The sequence below is a fragment of the Symphalangus syndactylus genome, chromosome 8 (assembly GCF_028878055.3).
Source record: "Symphalangus syndactylus isolate Jambi chromosome 8, NHGRI_mSymSyn1-v2.1_pri, whole genome shotgun sequence".
Lineage (NCBI taxonomy): Eukaryota > Metazoa > Chordata > Mammalia > Primates > Hylobatidae > Symphalangus > Symphalangus syndactylus.
Window position 1 is genome coordinate 112932714 of NC_072430.2, and position 25233 is coordinate 112957946.

Sequence of the window (25233 nt, forward strand, 5' to 3'; positions counted from 1 at the left end):
TCTTGTTGCTTAAGCTGTGACTGCCTTTGAAAGATATTTTGAAAGGCTTTCTAGATAATTCCCCATATTTTTATATTAATCTAGCTGAGTGTTAACCCTCTATCTTTTTTTATGTTTTTATTAATAGGGGTTTTTGTTAAAAAGGGTGCTTGATTATGCAAAAACAACATGTGGAACAATAAGTAACAGCATGAGGGACAATGTGCAAACAAAAGTATCTGCATTACTCAGATTGATTAGCTTCATATAGTGGTTACTGCTAACAAAGAAATGAGCTGAAAATTTTTATTTTTCATCTGCAGTGACCTGTACTTAAAATTAATATGTTACTTTTTATTTTTAGCCAAAAAGCCTTCTGGAATGTTGTCCTTCTTCAGAGGGACAGCAGGGAAAAGCCCCGATCTCTCTTCCCAGAAGAGAGAGACCTTACGTGGAGCAGATAGTGCTTACTACCAGGTTGGGCAGACGGGCAAGGAGGGGACCGAGAATCAAGGCGTTGAGCCTCAAGGTGTGTTAAAGAAGAATAAATGTGCTTATTCTAGGCTTTGATTTATTTATTTTAGTTGCATATATTTCTTATAGCCTTAAATAGATAATTCTTAGTGCTGAAACTGGGGCATTCCCTCTGTTCTCACTTGTCAGTGTGGTAGAGTGGAAAAAGCATGGCACTGGGAGAGTCCAACTAGTTTCAGATTTCACTGCCATCATGTACTGTGTGGTAGAATCAGAAATCTTTAGTTTCCATAACCTGTAAAGTGGCAAAAACAATATCTTCCAAGGTCAATGTGACATTCCACATGTAAAAACATTTGTCTCAATATGTAACTCATATACTCAAATGTTTTCATTCCACTACTCCCTCAAATGTTTTCTTTCTTTTCAAGTCCCTGTAAAGTTGCAGCTGTTTATGTCCCCTTTCATTTTGACATTTAAAAACTATGTCTAATGCTGGGTGAGATGACCCATGTCCAGAATCCCATCACTTTGGGAGGCTGAGACGGCAGGATCACTTGGAGCCAGGAGTTTGAGACCAGCCTGGGCAATAAAGTGAGGCCTCTGTCTCTACCAAAAAAAAAAAAAAAAAAATATGTGTGTGTGTGTGTGTGTGTGTGTGTATCTACCTCATTGTGTTTGGGTATGGGTTTAGATCAGGAATAGGCAGACTGTGATGACCTGTTTTTGTAAATTAATGTTTATTGGGAAATAGACCCATTCATTTTACTTATCATCTGGTTGCTTTCACTTTATATTGGCAAGTTGAGTAGTTGGAACTTTTTCAGAGTGAAATATTTACTCTGTCTCTATACAGAAATAGTTTGGTGACTTCTGGGTTAGGCCATGAATTTGTAGTTTTAAAAAATAGCAACTGCTGGGCCCAGTATGGTAATCCCAGCACTTTGGGAGCCTGAGGCGGACGGATCACTAGGAGCCTGGCCAACATGGAGAAACCCCGTCTCTACCAAAAATAAAAAAATTTGCCGGGCCTGGTGGCACATGCCTGTAATCTCAACTACTTGGGAGGCTGAGGCATGAGAATTGCATGAACCCAGGAGGTGTAGGTTGCAGTGAGCCGAGATTGTGCCATTGCACTCCAGCCTGGGTGACAGCAAGACTCTATCTCAAACAAACAAAAAAACCAACTGCTGTAATAAATTTTGACTATAATTAAGATATCTGTTTAGTATTCTATAGGCTGCTTGCTATTGGGCTGTAGCTGTTTATAATGGGATCCTTGGAAGGCCTAGATGCTTCAAAAATTATTTTGAAATGTGAAACTTAGGGGACTCTTTGTTCTTCTAGATATTAAGATGTATTTCAAATCTCTAATAATTAAACAGAAAGTAGTAGGCTTGCAATGCAAGTCAGTCACATATAAAAAAATAGCTCTGACATAGATTCTAGTATAGTTTATGTATAAAAATATATGTTTTAGTATATTAAAATAGTATTATATGTTAATTATGTATGTTATATAATTATATATGTTATATGCTAATAATAAAGTTATATATTATGTAACTAGTATATAATTTTGTTTTAAAATTATGTTTTATAAAATAATATTTTACACATATTTTATATAGCTTAGTACATGATAAAGCATTGCAAACTATTGGGGAAACATTCTACACACAGGGAAAATAGTCATAATAAAGAAGCCATGGAAGTTCTTGGTATAAGAACTGAGTTACTATATTGCCACTGTAGGAATCATTCAGTTGTAAGAAAAAGTATTCAACCTAAATTCTCTATTTTTCTAATTTAAAAACTGAAATTCCAAAAAAACATACATTTTTATTGTAATCATTTAGACAGTTTAATTTTATATCTTATGCTTGCTTGATAGTGACTTGAGGAGGATATTTTTACTTTTAATTTGCTAAGTTTTTTTGTTATATCAAGGAAAAAGGAAAGGACAAAATGAACTGATAATTACTCAAAACCTGGGCTTTACTAATGATCTTAAACCTTTTAGATGAAGTAGATGGAGGAGATACACAAAAGAAACAACTCGTAAACCCTCATGTGGAACTTCGTAAGTATGAGATATTATATCATTGGTTTTGGGAGAGGGACTACAGTTGAGCCAGCTCTATTATTTAAGAATTCTAGCTTCATACTAAATAAATGTCCCAGTTCTTGAAATGAATATTAAGTCTTTATGCTGACATGAGGTATATTTAATCAATAGTTTATAAAATATTAATTTATAAAGAAATTTAATCAAAAGTATAATTTATTTGTAAATTATGCTTTCATTTCTAATAGTTAAACATTTACTTATTATGTAATCTAGAGCCACAGAATTTTGACAGTTGCATTTAGAATTGTGTATATGTGTGCTAGAAACATATTATCCAGAATAATATGTACATTTTAAGATATTTATTAAGAATTGCTATAAAAGTACAATGATTGACATCATTGTAGGTAACATATGGTAGGTAACAAGTATAAAATTAGAACTGAGTCATATTTTTTTGTGTGATTTTTATTTTTTTCTCTTTTTTTTGGAAAATATGTAAGGATGGTCATATGATGTTCTTTAATTCCCCCTGAAGATCAGTTTAACAAAATTGTGATAAATAGGAATTTGGATCTAACATGCAAAATGCCATCATGGAGAAACTTAAATGGTTGCATTTGGCCAGGACAGGGAGTGAGGGAGTGGAGGAGGAAAGATATTTTCTGAGTCATAAAGTTTTTTTAAAAAACTTCTGTTGTTTATAGAATTTTCCGATGCTAATGCCAAGTTTTACTGTCGGCTCTACTATGCGGGAGAGTTTCATAAGATGCGTGAAGTGATTCTGGACAGCAGTGAGGAAGATTTCATTCGTTCCCTCTCCCACTCATCGCCCTGGCAGGCCCGGGGAGGCAAATCAGGAGCTGCCTTCTATGCAACTGAGGGTGAGCCTTTCTCATCGTTTATTGATTGGTTCAGTAGTCTTCATCTGTTTCCCTCAGAAAATGCAGCAGGAAGGGTATTGCTTAATAAGAACTTTCATAACTATGACTTACTAGTTTTAACAGAGGCATTTATAAAGTTTTATTTGGTAGTTTTAAAAAGTAGATCTTTTAGAACTGAACTTAGATTGTTATTGACAAAAATAGAGGGTCTTTGACTATATAAATCCACAGGATCCCTTCAGTTAATTGAGAATTGTGTTCTGATCAAAATTTTCACTGTGACATTAGAAAATTCCCCTTAAAATCATAAAACAACCTAATGATTTAGGATCTTTGGAATGATGTGTTATAGATTACAGTATATATTGTGATTGAGTAAACACATAAAATTTCTGCCTTTTAGATGATAGATTTATTTTGAAGCAAATGCCTCGTCTGGAAGTCCAGTCCTTCCTCGACTTTGCACCACATTACTTCAATTATATTACAAATGCTGTTCAACAAAAGGTAGAAATCTAAAACCATGGTCTATAATCAAAGTTTGGTGACTTTTTTCACATCCTGAGTCTTTCTGTTAGTCTATTCTTGTGTTGCTGTAAAGAAATACCTGAGGCTGGGTAATTTGTAAAGAAAAGAGGTTTATTTGGCTCATAGTTCTGCAGGCTGTGTATACAAAGCATAGTGCTGGCAGCGTCTGTTTCTGGTGAGGGCCTCAGGAAGCTTACAGTCATGGTGGAAGCCAAGGCGAGCCAGCATGTCACATGGTGAGAGACGGAGCAAGAGAGCGGGGTTGGGGATGGGGGAAAGTGCTGCATTCTTTTAACTAACCAGATCTTGCATGAACTCAGAGCAAGGACTTATTACTGCAAGGAGGGCACCAAGCCATTCATGAGGGTTCCGCTCCCATGACCCAAATACCTCTCACCAGGCCGCACCTCCAACATTGCAGATAACATTTCAACATGAGATTTGCAGGGGCAAACATCCAAACTGTAACAGTCCTAATGGCAGTTTTCTCTGTGGTAAGATACATGCAGGACACGAATTGATCTCTGTTATGCTATTGAGGTATTATAGGATTCAGAGATCTTAAACTATATATTTCCTGTGTTTGTTGGTGAGGAACCAAGTGATATTGAGCAAGTTGCCTTTAATTAGTTTATATAAAAAATCACTTAAGACATTAAGACTGGATGAAATTAGGTGCACATTCAATAGTTGGTAATTTTGCTGAGACTGAAATTTGAAACATGTATTGAGAAACAAGGGGATGCTTCCTTTAGCTAGAAAGAGAGGCAGCCAATGGCCCAGATTTGCCCACTTGTCATTGAGCAGCCACCAGTGCCCCCCACCCCATCCCAACTGCCATCTTAGAATCATGAAAGAGTTACATAGTTTTGGGTTTTTTTTTTTTTTTAAAGTTATCATGGTTTATTACGTAGTATTGGGGGAAATTACATGTCATAATGAAGTTTTTGAATTTAATCAACTGAAGGATTATTCCTTGGGAGAATGTTAAGGATCTGACATTTTTATTGGCATTGCTGCTGTAGTCACTTCTGAGATTCAAGAGTTTGAGGTTTTTTCAAAGTCCTTTGGTCATATTAATAGAAAATTATGTTCAGTTATTACATGGATAATCCTTATATTGGTTTTAAATTATAAATAACCCTTTTTGATAAGAATTTATTTTGACCTTCTCTTGATTAGAGACCCACAGCATTGGCCAAAATTCTTGGAGTTTACAGAATTGGTTATAAGAACTCTCAGAACAACACCGAGAAGAAGTTAGATCTCCTTGTCATGGAAAATCTTTTCTATGGGAGAAAGATGGCACAGGTAAGGGTATTGGACTATGTGAAGCATTTAGCTACTGGAACCTTTTGTACCCTTGGTTCTTAAATATAGTGAATCAGAGAGTAACATCTTATAGCAAATATTTAACTTTGGTTACTAGGCCATATTTAACTTTTGACTTGCTCAGCTTTGGAGAAAGAATGAAGAGGAATTATTCTTGTGGAGTGGTCTTAAAATACAGCATATCCAATATTCTAGAATCACAGAATTGGTAGAATAAGAAGGCAGATCTACTTCCCGCATCTTTTTTGAAGATTAAGAAGCTGAGGACTACAGAACTTAAGTACTTCATCAAAATCACTCAGTTATTCCTAGACTCAGGTTAGTCTAGATTCTAAAACAGTACTGTTCAAAGAGCTAGTCCTTGAACTGTTTCCAGTCTATGATAAGATAAGGAACATGTGCTAGAATGTAATTCAGTGCACTGCTTTCTTCATTGAGAACACCTTCTATGAGAAAAATGTCAGCTGAACTAAACAATATATTTAATAATGTAATTGATTTATATTCTGGCACTAGTTCCCTAATGTTGTAGTGAGCCAGAAGCAACTGACCAGCATTGGTCTGTAAAATGTACTACAGGTTGTACTGGTCCTGGTACTCAAGTCTCCTGTCCTTTGAGTGCATTGCTTTTCCTACCACCCAAATATTCCTACGTTATGCTCTTCTACATTGCTGTAAGTAATTGTCCAGAGTTTGGTATCAAAACTTTGTTTCTTAAGACTATTTGCATCTCTCTCTCTCTTTTTTTTTTTAACACTGTTCTGTGATCCAATGATATGTTTCTGGAGTTACTTGTTAATGTATCTTAAAGTTGATTAAATTGGCCAGTGTATTTCAGAAACGTTTCAGTAATTGAGTATGTAGGTGTTAATTTTAAATGACAGAATTATGTTACTGTGTATTTTATGTACTGTACAATGATATCACCATGCATTTAAAAACTTAAAAATTATGATTCAATTTTTTTCCTTTATTATTATTATTATTATACTTTAAGTTTTAGGGTACATGTGCACAATGTGCAGGTTTGTTACATATGTATCCATGTGCCATGTTGGTGTGCTGCACCCATTAACTCGTCATTTTACATTAGGTATATCTCCAAATGCTATCCCTCCCCCCTCCCCCCATGCCACAACAGGCCCCGGTGTGTGATGTTCCCCTTCCTGTGTCCATGTGTTCTCGTTGTTCAATTCCCACCTATGAGTGAGAACATGCGGTGTTTGGTTTTTTGTCCTTGCGATAGTTTACTGAGAATGATGGTTTCCAGTTTCATCCATGTCCCTACAAAGGACATGAACTCATCATTTTTTATGGCTGCATAGTATTCCATGGTGTATATGTGTCACATTTTCTTAGTCCAGTCTATCATTGTTGGACGTTTGGGTTGGTTCCAAGTCTTTGCTATTGTGAATAGTATGATTCAATTTTCAGTTAAACTTTGGAGTGTATGTAATGTTAGTGACTATAAGGAGTCTTTCTGCCTTTTTAATTTACTTACATTAACTAATCATTTGTGGCAACCTATACATAAATGATAAAGCATTTTCTTTCTACTAGGTTTTTGATTTGAAGGGCTCTCTTAGGAATCGGAATGTAAAAACTGACACTGGAAAAGAGAGTTGTGATGTGGTCCTGCTAGATGAAAATCTCCTAAAGATGGTTCGAGACAACCCTCTGTACATTCGTTCTCATTCCAAAGCTGTGCTGAGAACCTCGATCCATAGTGACTCCCATTTCCTTTCTAGCCACCTCATTATAGATTATTCTTTGCTGGTTGGGCGAGATGATACTAGCAATGAGCTAGTAGTTGGAATTATAGGTAAGTCAATGAGTACCCTGCTTATATTTCATTATTGAAGTCAGAGTCAAATTTTAAAGATTCTATTGAACCTGGTCTAATAATAGCTTATTGAATATTTTCACAAACTTTCATTTGAAATTTCAAAAATAACAGTTTTTTATTCTAGTCTCTTCTACTCAGTTTCCTCATTTTCATTATCTTTACCAAAAATATGTGAATTCAAAAAGTCACTTATAAATGAGGCCTTTTGTGATTGTTGTGAGGATTAAACAAATCAGTGTGGAGAAACCCTGAGAACAGCACTTGGCACATTGTTAGCACTCAATAAAAGTTAACTGTTATAGAAGTAATAGTAATAGTCATTGCTGTTGTCATTTGATTATATTTATTAACATAGCTTTATTGCTAATTTCACTCGTTCTACCCCCAGATTATATTCGAACATTTACATGGGACAAAAAGCTTGAGATGGTTGTGAAATCAACAGGAATTTTAGGTGGACAAGGTGAGCATAATTTTTGTTTTGTTTAAATTGTTCACATGTATTTCTTATCAGTTAAAATTTTAAAAATGGATACTGATTCTTTTTTGTAGTTGTAAAAAATAAGTGGTTATCATTGATTTTATTGTCATTTCTAAAGTGACCAACCAATAATGAGAATTATATAGGTGGGGAAATACTGGGTGTAAATTTGTGTTAAAATGTCAGAGATTCTCAAAAAGATTTTTTAAAAAGCCAGATGTTCTGAATAAGAGATTGTCTTTAATTAACACTCGAGACTTCCAAGTTCTGTAAGCACTGTTAGCCTCATTTGTGCTCTTAGACATCTCTCATCTCTAGGCAGGAGCTAGTCTTTTTAAACAGAAACTCATACCAGGTAGGACCTTGTCCCATGGCATGTGGCACAGCAGATAACCTTTCCTACCCACTCAGACTGCTTCTGCATGTGTGTCTTTATGGCAGTTGATATGAAAGAACATGGTCTGTTGACTTCAGTTGCCCAATTAATTATATAACAGCTTTTCCCCCCTTTTCTCTTTCATAATCTCAGGTAAAATGCCAACAGTGGTGTCTCCGGAGTTGTACAGGACTAGGTTTTGTGAGGCAATGGACAAGTATTTCCTAATGGTACCAGACCACTGGACAGGCTTGGGTCTGAATTGCTGAAATCAAGCACATATTTTGAAATGGACTGTGAAGGAAAAGGGGACAGAAACAAAGGACCAAAAATAAGCTACATGTTTTATTTCTTCATCGTGTTCACCACTGTATGCAAAGGCTTTTCAGTTCTGTGGCTCTTTAGACTGTCCGTAATGGAATGGTAAAACTCCATGAATTTGCACTTTGGTTTTTGATACCTGTGGATTAGCTGTCTGTAGGTTGGGAAGTGGCATGAAAATTTTCTTAAGCTAAAATACAGACATGTTTCAAAGGGCTAAGGTTGGAGATGAGTAGATAGGGTGAAAAATGGGTTAAATTTGCTAGCTTAATTGTTTTAAGAAGAAAACGTGGCTGGGCGTGGCGGCTCATGCTTGTAATCCCAGCACTTTGGGAGGCCAAGGCGGGCGGATCACGAGGTCAGGAGATCGAGACCACGGTGAAACCCCGTCTCTACTAAAAATACAAAAAATTAGCCGGGCGTGGTGGCGGGCGCCTGTGGTCCCAGCTACTCGGAGAGGCTGAGGCAGGAGAATGGCGTGAACCCGGGAGGCGGAGCTTGCAGTGAGCCGAGATTGCGCCACTGCACTCCAGCCTGGGTGACAGAGCAAGACTCCGTCCCACAAAAAAAAAAAAAAAAAAAAAAAGAAAACAGTGTCTCATAAATTGACTATCCTGGCATCACATTTAACACATTCTCTACTTAGAAAGCATTTGTAGAGCTGCTGAATTTGTTTTGTATTTTTCTGTAGTAATTTAGTGTTACTTATTATCAGAATTTCTGAAACCTTTACAAAAATTCTGATTTATTCCATTAATGGCCAGTTAAACACGTGGGCATTTATTGTTTTATTGAGGAATTTGACTTAAACTGGGAATCCTGTCATGTTCTTTATCTTTCCAGCTTGCCTGTTTTTGAGTATGTTTGATGTTTTTAAAATTTTGTCTTCTCTGTGGATGACAGGAGGCTACAGCCATTAACTTTAAGCCTTCTTTTAGATATATTTTTAAAGCTTGTTTAAAATTTTTGTGCAATTGATATATTAAACTGCACTTACTTGCATATGCTCATATTCTAGGGTTTTTTCTCTATTTTTAGGGTATCATAGTAAATCATTAGTAAATGAGTCTGTAGTTACTAAACCCTAATGGAATAATTATTAATGAAGGATTTTTAAAATATAAAAAATAAATTAGGCCCAATCCAAGAAATTGAGTGAGAAGGAAACACTTGTTTTTTCCACAGAAGTAAAGTGTCTTTTCAATATAACCAGCAATGTAGGTGGCATCTATAAAATAAAAAAATTTCCACTGTGGACATCCCCTTTTCCAACTTTCTACATAATGGCTAGTTCTGACTGCTAAGAAATGTTAAGAAATAGGCCAAGTGCGGTGGCTCACACTTATAATCCTAGCACTTTGGGAGGCCTAGGCGGGCAGATCACCTGAGGTCAGGAGTTCAAGACTAGCCTGGCCAACATGACGAAACCCCGTCTCTACTAAAAAGACAAAAAATTAGCTGGGCGTGGTGGCATATACCTGTAACCCCAACTACTTGGGTGGCTGAGGCAGGAGAATTGTTTGAACCTGGGAGGTGGAGGCTGCAGTGAGCTGGGATTACACCATTGCATTCCAGCCTGGGCAACAAAGCAAGACTCTGCCTCAAAAAACAAAACGAAACAAAAAAAGAAAGTTATTCTTAGTAAGGAACTTCTTGTTTAATAGCATTTTTGTTTATTTAAAAAAGTGATCAGAAGTAGTAAACTATCTTTGAGGAAATACTGTAGCCCCAGAATATTTCCTCTTGACTTGTTTTTGTAACAAGGATAATTTAGGGATTTATAAAGTTGTAAGGATTTCACTGTTTTCGGACTGCCTATAATAATAGCACATTAACCTTCACATAATAAGAAATCTGGACAAGTTCAGTTACACAGTATGATGAATACTTGAATTAGGAACATTATGGAAAATTTGCTTTAGAGAATGAAGGCAGTAGTTTGGTATTTGGTGCTTATTAAAAATGTGGTTTGTTTTGAACTGGAAGCAAGTTGACCAAGGACTTATGACTAATGTGATGCCAAGTTCCACTTGGCCCCTTTTAAAAACTTGTATGTGCCTTTTGAAGATACACAAAACACTGAGGATTTTAGTTTGAAATCAAAGACTATTAAAGGAGCTGTACAGAGGTAAAAAAAAATAAATGTGGAACATTATTAACTTATTTTGTGTCCAGGAACAGTGGATTTTATATTTGATTTAAAATGCCAACACTGTTTTGTCTCTGTTCATTTTTTCTGTGAGGATACTTAGGGTTATTTATCCTGTCCATTTCCTGTACTCCTCTAGTCATGAGCACTTGAAGTATAAGGTGTCTCCCCCTAGGTGCAATTAGGTTGTTTCTTTGTTTTTAGTTTCAATTCTGCGTGCCTAGCAGGAATGCTCCACAGGAATGGCTTCTGACAATAATCTGTCCTGTTGATTTTGTTTTCCTTGCCCATGACTTGAACAACTGTGTTTTAAAGTACTGTTGTCTAGTAGGTAACTTTGTGGCAAAAATTTTCAATATAATACATTCTGAAACAATAGTTGGTGCCTTGCAAAGGTAATCTCTCATTTCAAAATTGGACAGTATTAATGAAGGGGAAATATAAAATTTAACTATTCCTATTGAGTGGTAGAACTATATGTCTGGTCCCTTGCTGCTCTTGTTTAGGCCACTATCATAGATATATTTCAAATATTGTACTACTCAGTGTTAAGTATTGAAGGACTGTTTTCCTTTCCTTCAAGGCCTAGAGTATATTCTGAAAATTTAGGAATGAGGAAGAAATCTTAATACTTCCTTCCTTAACATACAACATGAGTCCCGAGAATAACTGATAGTAGCAAGAGAAAACTATGTCAGTAACATGTTGCTTTGTATAAAAATCATATTTATAGATGTGAAGCTTTTTGATGCCATCAAAACTTATTTAAAAATAGGAAGGATTTACTTTTTTCTAATTCTGACCTAAGAAAAATAATGAGAACAAGCTGTTGCAAGCTCTTTTGTAGTCTATTGAATACTTGATAGATATTCAAAATTTCCTACAAACTATAATTTTTTCCATGATTTAGCAGTGAGTGGTTTTCTAGCTTTGGCTCTTATTAGGTATTGTAAATAGTAGGGTTATATCGATATCAGCTTTTGTGATGGCTTTGTGGTCATCAGCTTCATGACATTTTACCCATTTGCAGTGATCCTGTGTAAAACTGCCAAGGAAAGTAATTACCTGTAGGAGTTTGCTGAGCTTGAAGAGTGAAAACTGTTGTGAATAAGCCTGATCATAAAACAGATCAGGCCATTCATTATTCCTCAAGTGTTAATATACTGACTTATGCAGTATTCAAACCATCTAGTGCAATCTTTTGTTGTTTTTTTTTTGTTTTGTTTTTGTAACACAGGTGCAGTGTATTATAGAAAAAATAAAAACTATAATCATTAGCAGTTTTAATACTGCTGTGTCAGTTTTGTAAAAAATGTACATTATGTCTTTTGACATGTTGAATTTTAAACTAGGGAAATGACATTGTAAATCATAGTAGCTTCTTTTAATATGAAAAATGCCACTATATTGAAAGTACTTAATGTATTATATTGTATATATTTCTCTACTTTGGTTCTAGCTATTTTATATGATTGACATGTTATTTAAAAGATAACTGCCTTGAACTTTTGGAGACTTGTATTGTAAATAAAGAAATCTTAACAATAAACTGAGAATCTACTTACTCCACTTAGTTTTGAATCTGCTTGAAGAAATTGACAACAAAAGGAAATGGATGGAGTTTGTCCTGCAAGCCTAGTCACCTGGTGGAGGGTGTCCAGGTTCTTGGCATTTTGAACAAAGAATTGGACAAAACACACAAAGCAAGGAAAGAATGAAGCAACAAAAGCAGAGATTTAATGAAAACGAAAGTACATTCCACAGAGTAGGAGCCCAGGAGCACTGGGGCACAAGAGCTCCCGTTACAGAACTTTCTGGGGTTTAAATACCCTCTAGGCATTTCCCATTGGTTAGTTGGTGTACACCCTGTGTAAATGAATTAGTGGCCTGCAATCAGTGTGATTGGTTGCAGAAAGCAACCCATCAGGCTGAAGTGAAGTTACAAAGGTTAAACCCCATGCAAGTGTCGTTGTGGAAAACAACCAATCAGAGGCCGAAGTTACAAAGGTTACACCCTATGCAAGCATCTGATTGGTTGTGGAAAACAACCAATCAGAGGCTGAAGTGAAGTTACAAAGGTACACTCCTATGCCAATGTCTGGTTGCAGAAAGCAGCCAATCAGAGATACTTTCAGTTTTCCGTCTGCCATGCAGAAAAGGGAGGAGCGTGCTTGCAAACGGAGTATTCCAGTCCTTTTGTTACTTAGATGTAGAAAGTTGGGGTTTTCCTTTTGATTTAGTTCTAGAAAGTCAGTGTGAATCGGCCTTAGGTTCCCTGCCTCCAGACTATTCTGCCTCACCTGGCCTAGCAGTGTCGCTTTCTGTTCATTCTGTTCATTCTCTTCCTGGTTGTTTAACCACTGGAGAGTCCGTAACTTAAGGTAAACCCACAGTTCATTTCAGCCAATATTGGGCAAGCAGCATTCCCCTTCTTTCTTCTGATAGGGCACTAAAGGAAGTCCCGCCCTCTTCCATTTGCGATTGGCTGAGTTTGTGGGTGGGCAGGGCTCTCCGCTGCCAGTGCCTCCGTGCTCCAGGGGACCACAGGTGCCCTACGTGAGGGGAAGCTTCCCTCCCACAGGAACTCACACCTGTGGGCACGAAGCCGGGAGGCCCGCCCCCTGCCTGGGTTCATGCAGGGGAAGGCGAGGGTGGCTGGGTAGAGCGTGCCTGAGAGGTGGCTGGACAGGTGGCTGGGCTGGTGGCCAGCTGCGCAGGGAGACCGGGAGGTGGCAGATCTGCGGGGCGCCCAGTCGCTGCCTCTACGTTCTCGTGCTGGGCGGGAGGAGCGGATGTGGCTTGGGAGGCAGCCTGCTCTCCAGTCCCCATCCACCCACAGGTTTCTTGAGTCGGAGAGAAATTATCTGATAAAATTCCTGGGTTAATATTTTAAAAAACGGAGAGTTTTTAAAAATGATTTTTTTCCCTCCAAAATGACATTTTTATGCTTCGAAGCAGTTTGTCATCAGCATAGTGCTTTTTCTTTTCTCTTCTTTTTCTACGATAAATGAAAGCATTTCTTCAAGAAAAAGGCACAGGTTCCTTGAACAGGTAAGAAGAGCGCCCCACTTGTTCTCCCGCCTTCTGCGTGAGCAGCCCCTACAGGGTCTCCTGCTGGTGCCTAGGAACTTTCGCCACACCCGGAGCGGCGGCCTCCCCGAGCCCCTCGGGGCCCCTTCCCTGGCAGCTGGGATGAGGGCAGCGTACTCCTCGCAGATTACTTGGTCTTGAGGTCCTCGCTCAGGCGCTGGGCATGCCTGGGGCGCAGAACCGTGGCTCTGGGCCAGACCTGGCTGAGACTGTGCTTGTGCGGCGGGTGGAGGCCGCTCCCGGGGCCCTGCCGCCCTCCTGCTCGCTCGGGGCTCTCGAGTCTGGCGGGCCGCAAGCCGCGCTGCCCGCTCTACCTGGCTTTGTCCATCCAGCCGCCCACCAAGCGCCAGGGTAAAACAGCACCCGGAAGCAGTCTTCGCCTGCTGCCACCAGGCTGCCTTCTGTGGTGAACGTGGGGGTCAGGGTTGCAAGGCCCTCCTCTTGTTGGCATCAGACAGGCACGCAGTGCTGTCGTGGCTGACCCAGGGCGTGAGGCACCCGCTGGCTGAGAAGCCAACCCGAGCACCCAGCCGCACCTACCGCTGGCCTCAGACATTAGCACCCCAAAGGGTATGTTGGAGTCCCATGGTGGAGGTGCCGGCCGCTCCTCCACGCACTTGATGTATACCGAGGATCCCGTGCTTGATGTCGCAGGGGGCATCAGCCAGGAGCACGTTGCTGGGATGCCAGTCCAGGCTGAGGACAGTGGAGCCAATGGGCTTCTTGATATACTTGCACACCCACCAGTTATTCTCCCGCTGGAAATAACAGATGGTGATGACACACAGCTGCCGCCCACAGCAAACTTGTCCTGTAGGCCCAGCACACACAGCAGGCAGTGGGTGCGGGTTTACCTGCCCGGCCTGTCAGCGTCCACACAGAGGCCTTGTGGCCTGTGCCACAGGTCACGATGAGGTTACTCTTGGAGGCCCAGTTGATACCTGTTACCTGCCCATTGTGCTCCTTGAGCTCGGGCACCTTGGCCCACTTGGCCCCACTCTTACAGCTTCCTGGTTGTTGAGGCAGATGGTGGCCATCTGGGTGCGGCCCTTGCTCCAGGTTTGGCAGCAGTGGGTTCCTGCAGTCAGCTGTGGGAGGCTGTAGTTGCTCTCCTTTTCAGGGTACCCCAGCTGCAGACTCTGGGCAGGACGCACCCAACCAGTGCTCTGGTTTTTTGAAGTAAAAAATGCATAATGCAATTTTACCATCTTAACCATTTTTTAATTGTAAAATCCGGTAGTGTTAAGTATAATTGTGTTGTTGTGAAACAGATCTCCACAACTTTTTCATCTTGCAAAACTAAATAACTCCTCTTTCCCCCTACTCCCAAGCTCCAGGTAACTACTGTTTCTGTTTCTATGAATTTGACTGCTTATATTACCTCATATAAAGGGGTTCATAAGTTTTTGTCTTTTCTTGCTTGGTTACATCACTTAGCATGATTTCTTAAGGTTCATTCATGTAGCACGTGTCAGGATTTCCTTTTTTTTTTTTTAACAAAAAGGATGAAGACTATTCGTTTGTATGTATATGCCACATTTTGTTTATCCATCCATTTTTCTTCAAATGTTTGAGTTGTGTGATGTTTAATTATGTGTCAACTTGACGGGGCAAAGGGTTGCCCAGACAGCTGGTAAAACATTATTTCTGGGTATGTTAGTGAGGCTGTTTCCAGAAAAGATTAGCATTTGAATAGGCAGGCTGAATAAAGATCTGCCCTCATCAATGTGGATGGGCCAGAACAAAACAAAAAGGTGGAGAAAGGACCAGTTATCTCCCCACCACCCCTGTGCCCTTGAGCTGGGACATCCATCTTCTGCCATCAGGCATCAGAGCTTCTGGTTCTCAGGCCTTCAGACTCCAGAAGTTATACCAGTGGCTTCCCTGGTTCTTAGGCTTTCGGACTCAGAGTGGGGTTTCACTCTATGTTTCCCTGATTCTCTTTGGACTTGAATCGAATTACAGCATGAACTTTCCTAGTTCTCTAGCTTGCATACAGCATATTGTGGGACTTCTTGACCTCCATAATCATGTGAGCTAATTCCCATAATAAATCTCCTCTTATGTATCTATATTTCATATAGATATGATATCTATATATCAATCCCATAGATAAATAGATGTCTCATATATATATCAATGTCTCTATATGTAGATGTCTCATATATGGTATCTATGTATCTATATCATCTCTATATATCTAATCATCTATATATAGATGTCTCATGATATCTATATAGATATATCTATATCATAGATGCATAGATATCATATATATGTCTGTTTCTTTGGAGAATTCTGACTGATACAGGTTGCTTCCACCTTTTGGCTATCATGAGTAATGCTGCTGTAACCATGGGTATGCAAATACTTCTTTGAGACTCTGCTTTGAGTTCTTTTGGGTAAATACCCAGAAGTGGATTGCTGGATGATTTGGTGGTTCTACTTTTAATTTTTTGAGGAAATTCCATACTGTTTTCCATAGTGGTTGCACCATTTTATAATCTCACCAAGAGTGCACAGGGTTTCAATTTCTCTACATCCATACCAACACTTACTAGTGTGTGTGTGTGTGTGTGTGTGTTTAATGGCTGTCCTAATGAGTGTGAGGTGACATGTCACTGTGGTTCTGATTTGCACATCTCTGATGATTTCTGGTGTTGAGCATCCTTCCGTATGCTTGTTGGTCATTTATATATCATCTTTGGAAAAAATGTCTATTCAAGTCTTTTGTCTATTTTTTTTCCTTCCAACTTTTATTTTAAGGTTTGGGGGTACATGTGCAGGTTTGTTACATGGATAAATTGTGTGTCATGGGGGTTTGGTGTACAGATTATTTGGTCGCCTAGGTAAATGAGCATAGTACCTGATAGGTAGTTTTTTGACCTTCCCCCTTCTCCCACCCTCCACCCTGAAGTAGGCCCCAGTGTTTATTGTTCCCTTCTTAGCGTCCGTGTGTAGTCAATGTTTAGCTCCCACTTATAAGTGAGAAAATGTGGTATTTGGTTTTCTGTTCTTGCATTAACTTGCCTAGAATGATGGCCTCCAGCAGCATCCATGTTGCTGCAAAGGACGTGATTTCATTCTTCTTTATAGCTGCGTAGTATTCTGTGGTGTATATGTACCACATTTTCTTTATCCAGTCCACTGCTGATGGGCATCTAGGTTGATTCCATGTCTTTGATATTGTGAATAGTGCTATGATGAACATATGTGTGCACGTGTCTTTGTGGCAGAACAATTTACATTTCTTTGGGTATATACCCAGTAATGGGGTTGCTAGGTCGAATGATTAATTCACTTTTAAGTTCTTTAAGAAATCTCTAAACCTCTTTCCCCAGTGGCTGAACTAACTTACATTCCCACCAGCAGTGTCTAAGTGTTTCCTTTTCTCCACAACCTTACTAACATCTGTTATTTTTTGACCTTTTAATGATAGCCATTCTGAGTCATATGAGATTGTATCTCTCTGTGGTTTTGACTTGCATTTCTCTGATGATTAGTGATGTAGAGCATTTTTTCAAATGCTTGTTGGCCGCATGTGTGTTCTTTTGAGAAGTGTCTGCTCATGTCGTTTGCCCACTTTTTAATGGGCTCGTTTGTTTTTTGCTTGTTAATTTAAGTTTCGTGTAGATTATGGATATTAGACCTTTGTCAGATGCATAGTTTGTGAATATTTTCTCCTATTCCATAGGTTGTTTACTCTGTTGATAGTTTCTTTTGCTATGCGGAAGCTCTTTAGTTTAGTTAGGTACTACTTGTCAATTTTTGTTTTTGTTGCTGTGGCCATTTTAAAAAATAGAGTAATTTGATTATTTTGTTGTTGAATTGTAGGAGTTCTTTATATATTATGGATGCTAACATCTTATCAGATATGATTTGCAAAACATTTTCCCTCATTCTGTAGGTTGCCTTTTTACTATTGTGTCCTTTGATGAACAGAAGTTTTTATGTTTGATGCAGTCCCATTTGTCCATTTTTTTTGGTTGCCTGTTATTTTGGTGTCATATCCAAGAATGTGGAATGTGTCATATCCACATTCAATGTCCTGAAGATTTTTTTCTATGTTTTCTTCTAGAAGTTTTATTGCTTTGGGTCTTTGGTTTAAGTCTTTAATCCATTTTGAGTTAATTTTTGTATGTGGTGTAAGAAAAAGGTCCAGCTTCATTGTTTTGCATGTAAATATCCAGTTTTCCCAGCATCATTTGTTGACCAGACTGTCCTTTTCCCATTTAGTGCTGTTGGAGCTCTTCTTGGAGGTCAGTTGGCCATATGTACACGAGTTTATTTCTGGGCTCTTTATTCTGTTCTATTGATTTGTATATCTGTCTTTATTCCAGTACCACACTGTTTTATTCTTCTTTTTCAGAATTGTTTGACTCTTAGGTCCCTTTGAGATTCCATATCAGTTTTAGGATGAATTCTTCTATTTCTGCAACAAATGCTGTTGGAATTTTGATAAGGATTGAATTGAATCTGTAGACTGTTTTGAGTAGTATTAACATCTTAATAATATTAAGTCTAATCCATGAACATGAGATGTTTCTATTTATTTATCTCTTCTTTGATTTCTTTCAGTAATGTTTTATAGTTTTCATTATATAAGTTTTTTACTTCCTTAGTCAATTTCTAAGAATTGTTTTCTTTTTGATGCCATTGCAAAGGGAATCATTTTCTGAATTTTTTCAGATGCTTTCACTATTTGTGTATAGAAATGTAACTGATTTTTTTTTGTGTGTGTTGATTTTGTATCTGGTAACTTTACTGAATTTTTAAATTTGTTCTAACCTGTTTTTTTTTTTTTTTTTTGGTGGAATCCTTAGGGTTTTCTGCATATAAGATCATGCCATCTACAAACAGAGAAATTTTTACTTCTTTCTTCCCAATTTGGATGCCTTTTATTGCTTTTTCTTGTCTAATTGCTTTGGACAGGAGTTCCAATACTCTGTTGAATAGAAGTGTCCAGAACAGACATTTTTGCCTTGTTCTTAATCTTAGAGGAAAAGCTTCCAGTTTTTCACTGAGTATGCCATTAGCTGTGGACTTTTCCCAAACAGCCTTTATTATGTGCAGGTAATTTCCTTCTCTTTCCACTTTTGAGTGCTTTTTTTTCTTTTCTTTTCTTTTTTTTTTTTTTGTGTGAAAGGATATTGAATTTTGCCAAATGCTTTTCCTGCATCAGTGGAGATGGTCATGTGGGTTTTGTCCTTTATTCTGTTAATGTGGTGTACTGCATTGATTTTCATATGTTGAACCATCCTTGCATCCCAAGGATAAATCCCACTTGATCATGGTGAATGATCTTTTGAGTGTGCTGTTGAATTTATTTTGCTAGTATTTTTTTGACTACGTTCATCAGACATATTGGGTAATTATTTATTTTTTCTTGTAGTATTTTTGCCTAGCTTTGATATTACACTAATGCTGCCCCTCAAAGAATGACCTTGGAAGTATTCCTTTCTCTTCAGTTTTTGGGGGATTGATGTAAATTCTTTTTTTTTTTTTTTTTTTTTTTTTTTTTGGAGACAGGGTCTCACTGTCACCCAGGCTGGAGTGCAGCAGCACAATCATAGCTCACTGCAGCCTCTAACTCCTGGGCTCAAGCAATTCTGCTTCAGCCTCCTGAGTAGCTGGGACTATAAGCATGTGCCACCATGCACAGCTAATTTATATATATATAATATATATATATAAATATATAAAAATATATAAATATATATATATATATATATTTTTTTTTTTGCAGAGACAAGGTCTTGCTGTGTTGCCCAGGCTGGTCTCAGACTCCTAGGCTCAAGTGAACCTCTCACCTCAGTCTCCCAAATTTCTGGGATTACAGGCATGAGCCACCACATCTGGCCAGTGTTAATTCTTCAATATTTGGTAGGATTCTTCAGTGAAGTCTTCTAGTCCTGGGCTTTTCTTTGTTGGGAAGTTTTTAATTACCAACTCAATTTCCTTACTAGTTATGGGTCTGTTTATATCTTCTATTTCTTCATGATTCAGTCTTGGCAGGTTTGCTGTTTCTAGAAATTTATCCATTTCTTATAGGTCATCCGGTTTGTTGGTATAGTTCATAGTCTTCTCTTATAATCCTTTCTTATCTGTAGCTCAGTACCTCCTATCTGGAGATGCAGAATTAGGAATTGAACCTATAATAGGCCCCCCTTTTATAATGGGGTGTCCTTATTTTTACCTTCTCACCTTGCAATACCCTTGTCTTGCTAGTAAAGAAAGAAGGGAAATTTGATTCAGGAAGTAATCATACTTTTCAATTTGTACAAGATCTAATAGCCATAAACTCCTATGTCATTCCTCACCATCCCATAATTCTTAGCCCAGCCATCATCCTTACCTCAATCCCTGCTGGTGCAGCCTGGTTTATTCTGTTAATGTGGTGTACTGCATTGAGGTAAGGACTTCTGCTCAGCTTTCTTCTTGATACCATTGTACCTTGATTCACACTTACTCTTGTTAAATAAAGTTTAGCCTAAAGCTGCTTTCTTACATATTTTAAGTTCGGCTTAAAGGTTTTTCTGTACATCGTGAACTGTAACAAGTGGAGCTATAACCAGACCGTAGCTTACCCTTGTGCCATTTACCAAGTTTTGGCCAATCAAATATAGCCAACTGTTTGAACTGTATTCAAATAAGGCAAATGCTCAGCTGTAACCAAGCCAACTGTTTCTGTACCTCACTTCTGTTTTCTGTATGTCACTTTCCTTTTTCTGTCCATAAATCATCTTCCGTAGCGTGGCTGTGCTAGAATCTCAGAGCCTATTCTGGCTCAGGAGGCTACCTGATTTGTGAATCATTCATGGCTCAATTAAACTTAATTTTTTTTTTTTTTGAGATGGAGTTTCACCCTTGTTGCCCAGGTTGGAGTGCAATGGTGGAGTCTCTGCTCACTGCAGCCTCTGCCTCCTGGGTTCAAGCGATTCTCCTGCCTCAGCCTCCTGAGTAGCTGAGATTACAGGCACGTGCCACCACGCCCAGCTGATTTTTGTATTTTTAGTAGAGACAGGGCTTCGCCATGTTGGCCAGGCTGGTCTCGAACTCCTGACCTCAGCCTCCCAAAGTGCTGAGATTACAGGTGTGAGCCACTGTGCTTAGCCTCACTCCTTCAAATTTAATTCAGCTAAAGTTTTTCTTTTTTTCTCTTTTTTTTTTTTTTTTTTCTTGAGACAGAGTCTCACTGTCACCCAGGCTGAAGTGCAGTGGCACAATCTCGGCTCACTGCAACCTCTGCCTCCCAGATTCAAGCGATTTCTGGCTAATTTTTGTGTTTTTAGTAGAGATGGGTTTTCACCATATTGGCCAGGCTGGTCTTGAACTCCTGACCTCAGGTGTTCTGCCTGCCTCGGCCTCCCAAAGTGCTAGGATTACAGGCATGAGCCACTGTGCCCAGCCTCAAATTTAAGAAGAAACAGTTAACATGGACTTGCATACCTCCAAGATATTGTGAATACCTCTTAATATTTTTCTAAGTTCTCAAAGTCAAATTAGACTCTATGAGAATCACTCAAGGTTCCCTTTGTTTCCAATATGTTGATGACCTCCTACTTTGCAACCAAAGCAAACAGGGTGCTCTTCTGGACTCCCTTACTCACCTGAAGGTACTGACTGACTAAGGTTATAAATCTTCCAGGTCCAAATGCCAACGGGTACAAAAAATTGTTACCTACTTAGGCCATAAAATATTTTAGGGTACTCAAAAACTCGTCCCAAAATGCCTTGAATCAATTTTATTCATTATCTCTCAAAGATAAACAATTACGTGAATTTTTAGGAGCAACTGGCTATTGCTAATGGATTCCCAATTTTGCTGCCCATGTCTAATCTTTATATGCTGTCCTCTTAGATACAACCACAGAGCACTTTACCTGGTACTCTGAGGCACCAGCCTCCTTGGAAGCATTGTCCACACCCCAGCCCTTCGACTACCCAACTTTGACAATCCTTTTTACCTATATGACTGTGAAAATGATGGGATTGTTGTGGGTATCTTAGGACAATCTTTTTGTCCCATAACACATTTCTCATGTCAACCTAGGTATGTCCCACAGTACCTTTCTCATGTTAATTAGCATCAGGCATTCCTCCATGCTTATATGCAATAGACTTAGTTGCCATCCTAAATGAAAAAGCAAGCATTCTTATACTGCCCCACCATTCACCTCTCTGTTCTCCATGCTGTTTCTCTGCATTGGTATTCATTTCAAAGTGGATCTTGCCTCAACTAACCCTTAACTGTTTTTTGTTTTTGTTTTTTGACAATTCTGGCACTACCCCAACACCTGCTTGTTCCAATCTTTCAAAACCTGGCCACCTTAAATAGTTAATCTGGTTACTGGTTAGGTTAACATCTACATAATGCAGAAGACTTTTTGTTCCTACCAATGTAAATATACCTGGTGAACCCATTCTGGACAACGGATATATAAAAGCATATGGTATCCATAAGCAGGAAGACAAAGTCACTCTGTCTCCTCTCTGGTAGATTAATTTGGCACTGGGAAGCCTCCATGGAAGCTCAAGGTCAGTGCTTTACCCAAGTAAGACTATTGGAAGGAAATCTCTCTACATTGAAAATAGATACAGTACTGGACCTTTTCTGGGTAACATTTCAAAAATGTATTGCAATCAAATTCTGTGATTTGGCTTCACAGATGGCACTAAACAACCCTCCACTGTCATTGTTACTTGGATTATAACTAAGTATTTCAATGTGAGTGAATGTCAGATTACAGGATAATATTCCTGGTTTGTAGGAAAAAGTAGTGGGATATGGAATAGCTCAAGTGTTCCCCTAGTTGGCTTGACCAGCACCCATGACTACAGTTGGATGGATAGACCTTAACTTGGTCAATAAATAAAGTATATTTCTATAGTAACCAAGGCTAAATTAAAGGGTTTCTCTGCCAGGTGTTTCACAACATGTTTTACCCTCATGGCCTAACAGAAGCACATTGGAAGTGAAGATGTGCAGATGCCAACATGATTGATGATAAGGGCAGTGAAAGACACAGAATTCCAACTTGGTTGTTCACAGGTTCCACCACTATGACCTTGTCTGTAAACAACACTGGTCTCTCTCCTTTTTTTTTTTTTTTTAGAAGGAATCTCACTCTGTTACCCAGGCTGGAGTGCAGTGGCACAATCTCAGCTCACTGCAGCCTCCACCTCCCGATTCAAGCGATTCTCCTGCCTCAGCCTCCCGAGTAGCTGGGAGTACAGGTGCCCACCACCATGCCCGGCTTATTTTTGTAGTTTTAGTAGAGACAGGATTTCTCCATGTTGGCCAGGCTGGTCTCAAACTCTTGACCTCAAGTGATCCGCCAGCCTTGGCCTCCCAAAGTGCTGGGATTACAAGCGTGAGCCACTGTGCCTGGCCTGGTCTCACTTTTATATAAAAGAAAGATATATAAAAGGTTCCCACCTAAGTGGTCAGAGAAATGTGAACTTGGATATCTGGTGCCTTCCCTTACCAGATATCCCACTTTGAATGCTAGCCACATTACAACTGGGGTTCTTTTATATATAAATTAATGCCATGTAGATGCACCTGATGAGACATCATAGACAACCCACTTATGTATTGCAACCCTAAGTTCTCAGTAATGAGAACGCTTTTCCAAAGCCTGGCAATGTATGATGTAGAAAGAACAATCCTAAGCATTCCAAAGTAATGAACAAGCATCTGGTGCCACTATACAGACTAGGAAGCCTGCCATTGACAAGTTAGCAGTGTAGCCTCTGTTGTACTCCAAAATTGTGTCCTAGATATGCTGACTGCCCAACAGAGAGGAGCTTGTACAATCACTGGCAACAATGCTACTTCTATATAATTTAGAAAGGAAAAATTGTGTCTAATCTATATCATTTAAAAAGAAAAGTTGGCCGGGCGCGGTGGCTCACGCCTGTAATCACAGCACTTTCGGAGGCTGAGGTGGGCAGATCACGAGGTCAGGAGATCGAGACCATCCTGGCTAACACGGTGAAACCCCGTCTCTACTAAAAATACAAAAAATTAGCCAGGCATGGTGGCGGGCACCTGTAGTCCCAGCTACTTGGGAGGCTGAGGCAGGAGAATGGTGTGAACCCAGGAGGCGGAGCTTGCAGTGAGCAGAGATCACACCACTGCACCCCAGCCTGGGCGACAGAATGAGACTCTGTCTCAAAAAAAAAAGGTCAACATTCTACGTTAGGTAAATAAGGCATAGTCCAATTAACTGAACTGACCTATTCCCACGACTGGGAGACTGGTTCAACAGAATATGGACCAATGTGTTCAGATTTTTCTCCGTTGTAATCTATGTTCTTCTTTCATTTTGCAGATCTCTTACCTCCCAACACCTAATGTGAATCTTTTCTACATAGGAAATAATCCAAATCTTTGTGAAACTTCATGTGAAGTTTCAAATGGGGGAAATGAAGGAATGAACAACCCACCTCCTATCCCCAATTTATACCCGCCTGTGTTAGTTCATTTGTATTACTATGAAGAGATACCTGGAGGCTGAGAAATTATAAAGAAAAGAGGCTTAATAGGCTCACAGTTCTGCAGGGTGTATAGGCATGGCATCAGCATGTGCTCAGCTTCTGGTGAGGGCTTCAGGGAGCTTACAATCATAGCTGAAGGTGAAGGGGGAGCATGCATCTTACATGGTGAGAGAGGGAGCAAGAGAGAGGGTCTGGGGGTGCCAGGCTCTTTAAACAACCAGCTGTCATGTGAAGTACCAGAGCCAGAACTCACTCATCACCATGGGGATGGCACTAAGCCATTCATGAAGGATCTGCCTCATCACCCAAACACTTCCCAGTAGGCCCCACCTCCAACTTGGGGATCGTATTTCAACATGACATTTGGAGGGGACAAATATCCAATATCCAAACCACATCACCACCAGAAAGGCATAAAGATTACTTTAAACTGAAAACATTTGAACAAACAATCGCTGCGGAAAGCAGCCTTATCTGACCGAAAGCAGAGCTGTCCAAGAGTTCTGCTATCATCAACTTTCTGAGGGAGTTTCCAGACAGCGAGGTGACAGATGTTTACAAATGTGACATTAAAAAATAAAGTTGTGTAAATGAGTCTTATCAGAACCTTTTATACTTTCTCACTGAAGCCTCATTTTGTATATATACCCTTACCACTGGCTGTTTGGGAAGTGACTCCTTACAGAGCGCTCCCTCAGGCATGGAGAATAAACTTTTCTCCTGTTAATGTATTTTCAACTAATTCGCAGGCCCTAGACCACTCAGATCTAAGTTGACAGATGAAATGTTTTCCTCCCAACATGACCAAGCTTATAGTGCTTTTATGGTATATCCATAGAGATTGTGGTCGGGCATAACATTGTTAGGGTTGCAGTAACTTTCAGGAGGAAATGCTCAAAGTTTAATTGATTTAGCGGACTTTCACTGGATGAGATGACTCTGAGTCATCATAGGTTGCAAAGTACTAGTTTTTTGCCACTCACTGTGTGTTGTGATATGACATACTTATAATGGGATAGGACAAGATGTCAGTTTTGCTTCCAAACTTTCCTTGTTTCCTTTTTGGTTCACCACTAATGTTGAAGAAATGCAAGATGGAAAAATCTCAATAGTTGACATTAATTGATTGATTGATTGAGACGGAGTCTCACTCTGTTGCCTGGGCTGGAGTGCAGTGGTGCAATCTCGGCTCACTGCAA

General features: G+C 39.2%; 1 protein-coding gene across 10 annotated transcripts in view; it reads left to right on the top strand.

Annotated features, from left to right (window-relative positions):
* PIKFYVE (phosphoinositide kinase, FYVE-type zinc finger containing) overlaps positions 1-12005 on the top strand; it is a 92126-nt gene extending 80121 nt beyond the window's left edge. For all 10 annotated transcript variants that reach the window (XM_063645008.1, XM_063645011.1, XM_063645010.1 and 7 more), the window contains 8 exons: positions 344-508; positions 2477-2536; positions 3232-3408; positions 3812-3915; positions 5119-5247; positions 6829-7090; positions 7503-7577; positions 8125-12005. In XM_063645008.1, the coding sequence (XP_063501078.1) occupies positions 344-508; positions 2477-2536; positions 3232-3408; positions 3812-3915; positions 5119-5247; positions 6829-7090; positions 7503-7577; positions 8125-8240 (1088 nt within the window). In that variant the 3' untranslated portion in view covers positions 8241-12005. The remainder of the gene's footprint in view (positions 1-343; positions 509-2476; positions 2537-3231; positions 3409-3811; positions 3916-5118; positions 5248-6828; positions 7091-7502; positions 7578-8124) is intronic.
* Positions 12006-25233: the final 13228 nt, after the last annotated feature.